Source organism: Hemibagrus wyckioides, linkage group LG24 (assembly GCF_019097595.1).
Source record: "Hemibagrus wyckioides isolate EC202008001 linkage group LG24, SWU_Hwy_1.0, whole genome shotgun sequence".
Lineage (NCBI taxonomy): Eukaryota > Metazoa > Chordata > Actinopteri > Siluriformes > Bagridae > Hemibagrus > Hemibagrus wyckioides.
In genome coordinates, this window is record NC_080733.1 from 2,313,885 (window position 1) to 2,326,731 (window position 12,847).

Genomic DNA, 12,847 nt, shown 5'->3' on the forward strand with positions numbered 1-12,847 from the left:
AGGCTCACTGATGCATGTGGGGAGCAAAGGCTGGGCCGTGTGATCCGATCCCAATTACTGAAGAAGTTAATGCTGGTTCCGATAGAAAGGTGTCAGAATACAGTGCATCACAGTTTGTTGTGTATGGGGCTGCATAGACACATATCAGTCAGAGTGCCCATGCTGACCCCTGTGAACTGCAGAAAGTGCCAACAATGGGCACGTGAGCATCAGAACTGGACCACGGAGCAATGGAAGAGGGTGGCCTGGTCTGATGAATCATGTTTTCTTTTACATCGCGTGGATGGCTGGGTGCATGTGTGATGCTTACATGGGGAACACATGGCAACAGGATGCACTCCGGGAAGAATGCGAGCTGGCGAAGGCAGTGTCATTCTTTGGGCAATGTTCTGCTGGGAAGCCTTGGGTCCTGCCATCCATGTGGAAGTTACTTTGACACATAGCACTTACCTAAGCATTGTTACAGACCATGTACACTCTTTCATTGAAACAGTATTCCCTGATGGCTGTGGCATTTTTTAGCAGGATAATGGTTCAGGAATGGTTTGATGAGTGGTCAACACTCATCAAACATCATTTGGCCTCCAAATTCCCCAGATCTCAATCCAATCGAGCATCTGTGGGATGTGCTGGACAAACAAGTCCAATCCATGGAGGCCCCACCTTGCAACTTAAGACAGGACTTAAAGGATCTGCTGTTAACATCTTGGTGCCAGATACCACAGCACACCTTCAGGGATCTAGTGGAGTCCATGCCTCATAGGGTCAGGGCTGTTTTAGCAGCAAAACTGGGACCAAAAAAAAATATTAGGCAGGTGGTCATAATGTTATGCCTGGTCAGTGTACATATATGATGAGTGCAACTTTTCCTTAAAGTTTTGCTCTTGTATTTGATGTACATTACATGACGGAATGGTTTGTGAACACTGACAGCTACTTCTTACAGCATTATTTATTCATTCATTCATTCATTCATTCATTCATTCATTCATTCATCTAACTTGAGTCTTCCCTTTATCCTGACCAGGGTTTCATTAGCACCAGAGCCAATCCCAGAAGCTGTGAGTGTAAGGCAGGAGAGTTCACCCTGAATGTGATACCAGTTTATCGTAGGGCACTACACACAAACAAAGACACCAATACTCATACTGTTCATATACACTACCCACAGCACCACCATGCTGCCACAGACCATGGAGAACATCCTTTTCCCGGAGCAATATGGTGAAAATAAACATGAAATATAATACACAGAGGATATTTCTCTTCATTAATTGCATGCAGAAGTCTCCTCCTGTCTCCACTCCTGTCTCACCTTCTCACTCACAGCAGCTAAAAGATACATTTTTTCCTTACCATAGAAAATTAAATATATAATAAGATGTAAAACTGCCAGTTTTTTCATATTTCACAGGCCTACTTTTTTTGTTGTTGTTGTATAGCTTTACATGAGTGTGTGTTTGTTATATTTGTCAACTAAAACAGGCCAGGACACAGAGTGGGAGGGTTGTTCCTTCATTCATTATTTTTATTATTATTATTATTGTTGTTGTTGTTTTTGTTTTTGTATTTTATTTTATTTTATTTTGCTTCCTTTTCAAGTAAAATAAAAAATGAGATTTTGTAATTTTAACCATTATATGATTTATATATGCTCCCAATAAAAAGACATTGCAAAATAAAAAATAAAAACATGTGATGCAGAAAACAAAGCACACTTTATTGCATTGCTCTGGAGTGGTTTGATCTCTTTAATGAAAACGCTTCAGCAGGGAAGTGCTTTTTAAGAATGAAATGCTGACTTTGTGTAAGAAGTGAATTACTACGCAGCACTGTGAGGAAGCAGTCACTGTCCAGTCATAAGGAAAGAGAGAAAAAAAAGGAGAAGGAAGCAGAAAGGCTTCACTTTCTTTTCTTGCTTTCGTACTGATCTTTTTAGCCTTTTAGAACTAATACTACATGAAGATGTAAAAAATAACGAAAAAGCACCTAGAGCTGACAGCAGGTGTGAACAGATAACTGTCTCTCTTGACCACTTGTGATCACCTGAGACGAATGTTGTTACGTGTTGTTACGGCATCAGCAGGATCTGGCCATTTCTATCCACAGAGTCTCCTCAGGTACTTGTTTATTCTCTCGTCATTTCAAGGCTGGACTGCAGCTCGCTCCTGGAAGGTCTGCCTCAACCCACCTTCTGACCTCTGCAATTGATCTAGAATGCAGCTGAACATCTTCATTTCAGCCTCCCTCGGTTTCTAAGCTCTCGGTTTCTAAACCACCCCACTGTTACGCTGTTGATGTTTGCCTATGAAGCCAAAAACAGAGCAGCGATCATCTACCACAATGCACTAATCACATCACAGCACTCCCTCTGAGCCTCTAGTAGAGCTCGATTGGACCTTCCATCACAGACGGTAGAAGGAAAACCTGCATCATCTCTTTGTGCTTAACATTTTATGTAATGCCATCGAGTCTTTATTGTGATGTTAAATGTCTTTGGTGATTGATGTACTTATGCTCTACTTCCCCCACATGCCTCTATTTCCTATTGCACTTTATTTACACCGAACAGGCATAACAATCTGAACATTGAAGTGAATAAGACTGATGATCTCCTCATCATGGCACCTGTTAGTGGGTGGGATATATTAGGCAGCAAGTGAACATTTTGTCCTCAAAGTTGATGTGTTAGAAGCAGGAAAAATGGACAAGCGTAAGGTCTGCAGTGGTCAGTATCTATCAAAAGTGGTCCAGGGTCATGGGCGGCCAAGGCTCATTGATGCACGTGGGGAGTGAAGGCTGGCCCGTGTGATCAGATCCAACAGACAAGCTACTGTTGATGAAATTGCTGAAGAAGTTAATGCTCTGGTTCTGATAATAAGGTGCCAGAATACACAGTGCAGGACAGGTCAGGACTGCACCAACACAATATAAGCCGGGTGGTCATAATGTTATGCATGATCAGTGTATGTCCTGTCATGCAAGGAAATGTTATTTCATCACACTGTGAATGGCACACCGTATCTGGTCATGATGATAATAAAGATCTCTTTAAAAAAAATACGATATTTACAAAAAAGTGTTTTTTAGTCCTGTGTACTAACCTCTCTAAAGGTTTTAGACTGACGCTACTCTTAGTCCCTGACCTAGTGAGTTGTTGAGTTTATTAATGATAGAGACTCCAGATCTCTTCTGTAAGTCTTAAATCTTAATGTTCATATTAATAATTTAATCTGACCAGGTTCATCATATGAGTTCAGGATTAGTGCTCTACATTAGCCTCTGGTCCATCAGAGGGCGCTGTGGTCACCCGACGTACAAACCTAAACACTTTGCATCAGCCAGTATGGTTGATGTTGCCAGATCCGTCATTTTTAATCGGCTATTTTTCAAGTGACTTTTTTTGTGCGAGGGTTAAGGGTTGACAGCATTGCAAACATAGTATTAATTATATTTACTTTACAGATTTCCTCATAGACACAGTTCTCAACCACAGCTTCGTAAACAAGTACTCATTCTTAGAGCTAAATGTACATTAATGACCATACTACTATTACTATTACTAACAATAGTAATAATAATAATAATAATAATAATAATATGAATTTTAGGTCCTTGGTGAAAGAACAGTTTACCTTTATCACTTAATGATGTATTTTATGAACTTGTTTTTTGTTTTATTTTTTTTATTTTAAATCCCCCGAGGTGATTATTTTGGCATACCTGGCAACCCTGCCGAAGAGCATGACTGAGTACGTCGAGTTTGAAGGGGTGTAGGGAGGAACATTGCAATAGAGAAATAAACTAGTTTGGAGCATGGACGAACTAAAGCACCAGGTTATGATAAACCAGTTTGTTTTGATAGCTGGATGTGCCTCAGACCAGGCGAAGCAGCTTCTCCAGGCGGCACACTGGCAGTTTGAGGTTAGTTAGCAGTTTGTTTACTAATAGCACACTAATACACCAGTGCTGGGAACGGGAGAGCGCGAGACATATAACCAAATTCCTCCACCAGATTCAGAGACTTATTCTTTATTTTACGTCTAGTAACTGCCATAGATTGTGTTTGCTTAGAATTATAAAAGTGTGAGATTTATTATATAGATACTAGTATTCAGTTTTGGACGGAAAAAAGAAAGTTAAAGTCTCTTGACTCTTGTGGATGAATCTCTCTCTCTCTCTCTCTCTCTCTCTCTCTCTCTCTCTTTTCTTTAAAATCTCTTTCCTTTCTTGTTTTTTCTTCTAGACTGCCCTAAGCTCCTTTTTTCAGGAAGCAAATATTCCCTACAGCCATCAAATGGTGAGTCTCATCATCATCATCATCATCATCATCATCATCATCATCATCATTCTCAGACAAAATGCTTTTCTTTCTCGTAAAACGGTTCTGGTTTTGTTTTGACTTCCGCCATGTTGGGAGTCGAGTGCACGAGCCAGGCAAATATAAATAAACACCTTGACACCTCAGAGGCTTGGTCTCGTGTAGGATTGGCTTTATTTGCAGATTTATTTTAGTGTCATTTACAAAAAACATACGATGTATACACGTGTGTGTGTGTGTGTGGAGAGGAGGAAGATGAGGGAGACTCCAGGGAAATGAGAGATACTTCTGATTGTTTTGTTTACCATCTCAAACAAAACAAAACCAACATAAAAGCAGAATATTACAATGATATATATTACTATATCCATGTACTACTAACTGTTTATTTTTTAAAATCCAAAAGCAGTATCTTTGACACAAACTATACACAAATAGTTCAGTCTCTCGTCATGTACCGGACCCACCATGATACATGTAAAAGTAGATTAAATTCCTTTAAACGAGTTTACGTCGACTTCCTGTTCCGGCTGTGTTTATATCTCCTGAACAGTGGAGTCATAGTTGTGGTTGATCTGAGTGATTGGCACGTGCCGTTTTCTTGGTTTTTGGTGAGAACATTTGTAGAACAGATCCTCGGTGTGCTGTGTGTCAGAGAGCAGAGCTGTGATAAATCAGGTTGGGATTTTCCCTGCCATCACCCTGCATGGGAAACGAGTAGAGCTGAAGCTTTCTGAAATCTGCTGAAAGAATGAACCGCGTGACTCCCGAGCGGAAGGCAGAGAGAAGTCGTGGTCTCAAATAGCACAGCGCTGGCCTGTTCGAGAGGCCCTGTGTCAGAGTCAGGGTGTTGGCTAACTCGTCTTCCATATGCCTTCATCCACTGTGTACCTCATGAATACACTCTCTATTTCTGTTTAGAGAGTTTTTTCCCCTTAATTCTATAGAAAAGCAGGAGAATATTTTGTAATATTACTGTTATATTCCATACATTCCTCCATGTCATCAGCTCTTTATTGTCTTGCACTTTGTCCCTGTGCTTGTTCCCCGTGTGTCCTCCTTTGCAAATCATGTTGACTTTTCGCTCTTTTGTCTTCGAGAGAAAAGCGAAATAGCCACTTTTGGGCCTCATTTATCAGGTTGGATATTTATATTTATTATTGATTATTTTCCTGCTCCTGAGTGTGTGTGTAAAGTTACCCATAACAAGACTAACTAAAGAAAGCCTGATTTCTCAATTCAAAATCATGTACATGAAATATTTGATCTGGAATATACGGCCGAGTTTAAATGACTTTTTTTTTTTATCATTATTATTATTATTATTATTATGTTTACAGTGTTATTTATTTATTTATTTATTTATTTATTTATTTATTTATTTATTTATTTATTTATTGGAAGAGCTTCTAATACATCCTCATTCTTGTTCACTAAGGACTAAGAGCCCCATCGAGAAATGTTTAATATTATCGCTGTTATTTAATAATATATAAGCGAGTCAAGACAAGCCAGGAAAAGAAAGACAATTAAAAACAAATGATTAAGTCATGACAAAGGAGTATAAACAAAGCTCCAGCTGTTTGCGTACGTGTCCTTTTGTGGGCATGGCTACATGCAAATGAGCTGTGTCTGGAACACGCTCTTTTTTTCATTAACTTTTTGTAAATACACATGAATTTTAAAGACAAGTCTACTCCAAGAAAATTGAGGCCCAGTTTTTACACACACACACACACATATCATGAGGTACTTCAAATTCCATGTCTAATTCCACATCTCCTGTAATTCCACCAGATGCGCACACCTGCCAACACCCCAGCAACGCCCCCCAACTTCCCGGACGCTCTGGCCATGTTCTCCCACCTGCGAGCCTCCGAGAGTATCGGTGCCAGTCCGATTGCCTCCATGGCCACCTCTCCTACTCCCTACTGGGCTGTGGGACCCACACCACCCTCCAGCCAGCAGGGGCTTTGGGCAGCTGCTCAGCTTCCTTCTCACACCGCCGTTAGCCAGCAGCCGACGTCTGAGCAGCCTTTAGAGGCCGAGAGATGAGAACAAGCTCCTGCTGGGCCTCGACGATGCAGGATGAGGAAGGACGCCATGACGAGAAGTGGGTAAAGCACTGAAAGACTGAGAAACAGGAGTAATGAAGACTGAGCATGTGTTCTCATTCAGAGACAGAACAGAAAACGTCACTGGGGTGTTTTTGTTTGTTTGTTTGTTTGTTTGTTTATCCAGTGATCCCCTGGATGATACATGTACTCAGACCTCAAGGTGCACAAGTTTGTATGGGTTTATTAGTTTATTTCTCATCGTTCACACAGGAGTTTTAGTCAGAGTCTTTTCTTCCCCCCCCCACAGTGTTTGCACTGAAACGTCTATAATTTTCTAATGTACTTTTGTTCTTTGTAATAGAAAACAGTGTCTGTCAGACGCGGTCTGTTGTAATCGTGCTTGATGATGCTAGACCAGGAAAGAAGGCTGTACAATACAATAACGGCTAAAACGATTGAATTATTACCAACATTTTGGTCAATATCTGGACATGACACTTATTCACTGTTATATATTTTATCATGTTAAATAAAAACAGCTTTTCTTTTGCACCACAGCAAATACATGGAAATAACTTTTACGTAACACAAACATCACAATCAGTTATGAGGATGCCCAAAAAAACATGAGGAAAATACAATTAAATTAGCTTTAGAGTTTATTCCAGCATAACGTATGAAGGCGCCGCTGAGTGAGTTGCTCTCAGGGAGGCTTTTAGGAGAAAAGAGCTCATGTCAGTGATATTTAGTGAGTTGCTCTCAGGGGAACTACTGCTGTGGCTCTGAGCTCACTTCATCAAGAGACCAAGGTCAGTAGCGTGTGTGAGGAGACTGGACGCATCACAGACAGCACAATCCCTGTCCCTTCTAGCACCCATGGGAGCTAGATGCGGCAGGTCTGTATACGTCTCGGGAACAACACCGGATACAAAGAAGATGCTAAGATGTGGGTGAATAGAAATGACTGCTTAAAGGTAAACCACAACTGCATCTGTGTTCTGGGGGAATACCAAATTTCCCCTGGGGGATTAATAAAATTCTCTCTCTCTCTCTCACTCTCTCTCTCTCACTCACTCACACCCCAACACTGTGTCACGCATCATGACTAGCATGACAGTCTTTTGACATATGTCAAAAACCTTGTCTCAGTGGATGTACATTCAATTTAATTTTCAATTCAATTTATTTGTGTAGTGCTTTTAACAATGGACATTGTCTCAAAGCAGCTTTACAGGATTATAGAAGTATAGAATTTAAAAAAATTGATGTTTAAAGTTAAGTTTCTATTTATCCTTAACATGTCTCCCTAATGACAAGCCTGAGGCGACAGTGACAAAGAAAAACTCCCTGAGATGAGGAAGAAACCTTGAGAGGAACCAGGCTCAGAAGGGAACCTCATCCTTATTTTGGTGACACTGGACAGTAAATATGTGGAATTGTGCAGCCAAGAGCGGACTAGTAGGCCAGAGTAATTTCTTAACAATAATTCCTTCCTGCCTAAAGCTGACTAGTGCAACAGAGACGGCGTTATCATCCCCGAGTGGTTCGATCACAGCAGTCCCCTTGGTCACAGGCTGTCCCCAGCAGCAGTGAGCACCACCAAGGGACGAGACTCCAACCAGGGGTAGAGCGTCTGGATGGATCAGGCAGGTCCAGGGAGAAGAAGTGGTCACGTTGGGAACTCAGAACACTGGGAGCTCGGGAGTGGGACGTAAAGCTCAACAGGGACAGAGAGAGAGAAAAATATTAGGTATGCTTGTGATCATATGATGGTTAAAGACAATGTACATTGTGTACATGCATGTTGCTTTTCTATGCAGTTTTTTCTTGTGTATTTCTCCATTAATGTTAATATTGCATAAGCAGCCGGAAACTAACTTGCTCTGTTATGGCCAGCAGTAGTGTCTACACCCACGTAACATGACGCTTGTTGCATAATGAGCAACCTGTAATTCATACAGACTCGCATAATGGCATGTGACCTTGCTGTATTTAATTAATATCAAATATTATAATTAATATCAGCTCAAAGAACACAATGTTCTTGTTTTTTCTACCTTATTTTGTCACACCAATGATGCTGCTTTAAGACTAGCACTGAAATAGAAATAGTGGTATTTATATCCACTACAATTGCAGCGATAAGATAATTAGTGTGTCCTTTTCACCTTTATGTGCCAGAATTTGACTTTTGCAGGTTAACTTTACATCGCTGTCGAGCTTCTCCAACAACAGTGCAGTGAAACAACGGCAAACTGAATCAGGAGAAGTGTTAGAGAAAATCTGCAAGCTGTGTGGAATTAAAGGAACAGCTTCATTACTCCACATTAACCTGTAGCCTCTAGCTCTGGCTACCAGCTTGCTGTCAGATATGTTCTTCCTCCTCAGAGCTATCAGAAGGATGATATCTATCTAATCGTAGGTGCTTTGCTCTATCCAGTTTATTCTATTTCCTTTCTCTTGATTTGTGAGTTATGTTTTTTATTTCTATAATGTAAAGGCATTTTTATGCATGTAAGCTAGCAGGCAGCTGCACTGTTTAAAAGCTTCACACACAGCCAGTGTAAGTGTAATTGGACTGAGCATTATCGTTTTCTAGCATCACTTTTATTGGAGGAACGAACTAGAGTGAAGGACTGGTGAGAAGCAATGAGCTAGTGTGATAATAATAAACTGTTCTCTACAGTTCAGAGTAAACACCATGGTGTTCTTATGGGTTTTTGGCACCGCAGTGGTTCTTCCCCTGGTGAAAGAAAGAGGAGAGCTTTAGTGCTAGAATTCAATTCACAGACAGAAATTGATTCTTCTAAACGAGAAACGTTGAACAGAGCCGCTTGTTCTGCATCGTGGTGTGAAATTCGTACCTCTGTGACATGGTCCTCAGGACCTGCTGTAGCGTGTGAAGCATCTCATTGGCTGTTTGGTGATGACACTCGGACTCCAGCTAGGAGCGCTCGAGTGTCAGAAAGATAAAAGTTAAGAGTTAGCTGGAGGTTTTAATCAGCTCTGCCTCAGAGATGATTAGAGCATTCGTTCCAATACAAGCAGCAAAACGATTAAGAAAATACCTGATACGTGACTCAGCGTCATTAAATCTCACCCAAGTGTCATCAGTTCATTTGCATCACAACACGATACAGACGTCAGCTGCAGACATGCGAACTAGGCAAATGTGTTTGTAACTCGTCATGGTTAGCTAAGGCGTGTGTATTGGGTGGAACAGAAACAACCTCCCATAAGGCTCTGAAATGACGTTCTTGCACTTCTACCATAAATCAACAGTTTCAGCTGAAACGTGTGACAGCAGGTTGAGCTGAAAACCAACACAGCTTTCTCTGTTTCTTTATCTGCTTTATCTGTTGTTGTGATTATTAGATACTTTGCGGTAGCCTATAGTATCAGTGGCTAATAGTCTATGGTGTCATGTATCACATGGTTTCATGAGTGGCTCAACAAGAATAAAGTTAGACAAACCATAACACACACCCACACACACACACTTAAAGGCAAATATGAAAAGACTAAACATGCTGAACTGAAAAGTTGTATTAAAAAAAAAAACATTCTGTGCTTTGCCTTTTTCCTGCTTTGACTGAACAATGTGTAGTGTATCTCCTTTTAGTTTTTCTTCCAAAGGCATTTTGGTGGAAAGAAAGCTAATGGAACGTCACAGCTGAATCAGCAGCATGGGTTGAAACATTAGCCCCAGTGCACACAAACTCTAGGGGACGTTTCACTCTGTGTAATCACCTGTCATGTCGCTGTGTCACTGATCAGCTGTACAGGGACTGAAATGGAGCCTCGCTTCTTCATACAGTTGTGTATACTCTGTATTTTTCTGATTCATCTGATTCCACAACAGCAAAAAATAATCCACTGTAAGATTAGCAGGAAATGATTTCATTTTCACGGTAACAGTGAGGCTGAGCCCTGAACCACTGAACCTTTCATATGATGTCTGGGGCAGTTAAATATGAAGGAATTGTAATGATGGCTCTTTACCTTGACCTCTTTATGATCTCAAATATTATCACAAATACTGAACTAAAAATATTATTGATGGTGTATCTGAAATACACTCGCTCTAGATGAGGGATGTCTAACCTTATTCAGAAAGAGCAGGTGTAGGTGCAGGTTTTCACTCCAACCAAGCAGGAGCCACACCAAGCAGGACTCCACCTGACTAATCAGTCTTCATGGCTTTCAGTAGACTATCAAGTGTAGCTGGAATGAAATCCCGCACCATCACCTCTGCATGAAGTACATAGTGAGGAGAAGAAAGGCAATAATAACTGAGTTCTTTGGATTTTTTTTTAGCAATTTTTTAAAATGAATTTGATTAAAAGTCACTTTGTGATATTGTGACGTGTGTGCATGCACAGAAGCAGGTATCTTGGTAATATTAACCTGCCCTGATTGATCTGAGGATTGAACTCAAAGCATCACTGCGAAAAAAAAAATCCTGTGCCTGCATTTTTATAGGACGTGATACGAATACCAGATGGCTGCTACGTTTTGGAAGGACAGTCAAACTGATTGCCTGAAACAGGACTGCTAGATTATTTCCTTCCTCAACTATATAAATAAACTCTGCATCTGTGGAAAAAGCCACCCATGGAGAAACAGCATATGGATGTAGTGAGGTATAGGTCTTCTTTCTACAAAATTGGAAAAGAGATTTTTACTGAAGCAGTCGTGAAGAGTGACATTCTGGATCAGACTCCAGGACAGTTAGAGAAACATAAAGAGGAGCTCAAAAATTGTGTCAGTGTTTTAGCACTGCTCTGATATCTAATCATTTTACTAAAATGGGGCAATGGTGGCTCAAGTGGTTAAGGGGCTGGGTCATTGACTGGAAGATCATGGGTTCAAGCCCCAGCACTGCCAAGTTACCACTGTTGAGGGCCCTTAACCCTTTTTGCTCCAGGGGTGCTGTATCATGGCTGACCCTGTGCTCTGACCCCAACCTCCAAGGATGGGATATGCAAAGAAAGAATTTCACCATGCTGTAATGTATATGTGACAAATAAAGGCCTTTTCCATTTAAAAATCCTCTAATGACTAAGTAAATTAATACACTATATTCTCAAAGGTTTTGGGACACCACTCTAAATCACTGAATTCAGGGGTTGGGCTCGGCCCCTTAGTTCCAGTGAAAGGAACTCTTAATGCTTCAGCTTCATACCAAGACATTTTGCACAATTTCACGCTTCCAACAGTTTGGGGATGACCCCTTCCTGTTCCAATATGACTGCACACCAGTGCACAAAGCAAGGTCCATGGATGAGTGAGTTTGGTGTGGAGGAACTTGACTGGCCTGTACAGAGTTCTGACCTCAACCCCATAGAACACCTTTGGGATGAATTAGAGTGGAGACTGTGAGCCAGACCTTCTTGTCCAACATCAGTGCCTGACCTCACAAATGCTTTTCTAGAGGAATGGTCAAAAATTCCCATAAACACACTCCTAAACCTTGTGGAAAGCCTTCCCAGAAGAGTTGAAGCTGTTGTAGCTGCAAAGGGCGGGACAACTCCATATTACATTCATGTGCATGTAAAGGAAGACGTCCCAAAACTTTTGGCAATATAGTGTACCGAACACCTACAGGTACAAACACCTACAGTAATCAAAAGAAGCACTCTAAGGAGTATTAAAGGGTAAAAAAAAAAAATACAAGTATTATAATTATTATATGTCCTTATGTTTAAAACTGAATAAATTCTCAGATCTTTTCTTTCTTTGTAGATTGATGGGTAGGTTAAGCCGTTAAATAATTAGTTTAGACATGAACACAGTGTGCCTAATATATTTTTCCACTCCACCATGAGCCACACCTGATTTCACCTGTTTAATTAGTTAATCCTGATTTCCATTAGACTATCAGGTGTGGCTTGTGCTTGGATACGACTCTAATATTGATTCACATATTCTGATATGCACAAAACGCTAATAAACAATTGGGCTGATTGCATGAGAAACTCTTGTGGTGATACCTGGGGAATGATTTTAGTGGCTGTATTAATACATTTGCATTAAAAACATTATTTAGCTCATGGCACTGTTTTATAGTGGATCATTAGAATTTTTCCAGAAGCTATGGGAATTCTGCCTAGGACACATGATATAATAATTGTACAAGAGAAAACTGATGAATGCATTAGCAGTAATAGCAGTAATACTTTTTGGATTTAAGCCCTTACATGGTGTCAATACATAGTACTTTATACAGTAATCAATATAACCTCTCATCAGACTGTTGGGAAAAGACCAGGCCAGTTGTCAGCCTGTTTTCTTGTCTCTCAGATGGTTGGAATAATACTGCAAATAAACCACATGCTACGTTAAAAAAAGCACATGTCACAAATCTGTTGTTTTGGTTTGGTGACTCTGGTGTTATAATATGGAGCAGGATAAATTAGCTTCTTTTTAAGGGTAGAACCTGATGCAGGATCTACAGCATATTGTAAGA

The 12,847-nt window shown here is 40.5% G+C and overlaps 1 protein-coding gene across 1 annotated transcript; it reads left to right on the forward strand.

The window, feature by feature from the left end:
* Positions 1–3,736: 3,736 nt before the first annotated feature.
* Positions 3,737–11,356, forward strand: ubald1b (UBA-like domain containing 1b). The gene is made up of 3 exons (XM_058378360.1): positions 3,737–3,924; positions 4,247–4,300; positions 6,119–11,356. Exons 1-3 carry the CDS (start codon positions 3,817–3,819, stop codon positions 6,374–6,376), a joined length of 420 nt encoding a protein of 139 aa, XP_058234343.1. The 5' UTR covers positions 3,737–3,816; the 3' UTR covers positions 6,377–11,356.
* Positions 11,357–12,847: the final 1,491 nt, after the last annotated feature.

Excerpts from the sequence above, each read along its gene's own strand:
- ubald1b (XM_058378360.1), top strand. The coding sequence starts at position 3,817 with ATGGACGAACTAAAGCACCAGGTTATGATAAACCAGTTTGTTTTGATA. Across the intron at positions 3,925-4,246 it reads CGGCACACTGGCAGTTTGAG|ACTGCCCTAAGCTCCTTTTT; the intron begins GTTAGTTAGCAG and ends TTTTTCTTCTAG. Across the intron at positions 4,301-6,118 it reads TTCCCTACAGCCATCAAATG|ATGCGCACACCTGCCAACAC; the intron begins GTGAGTCTCATC and ends TAATTCCACCAG.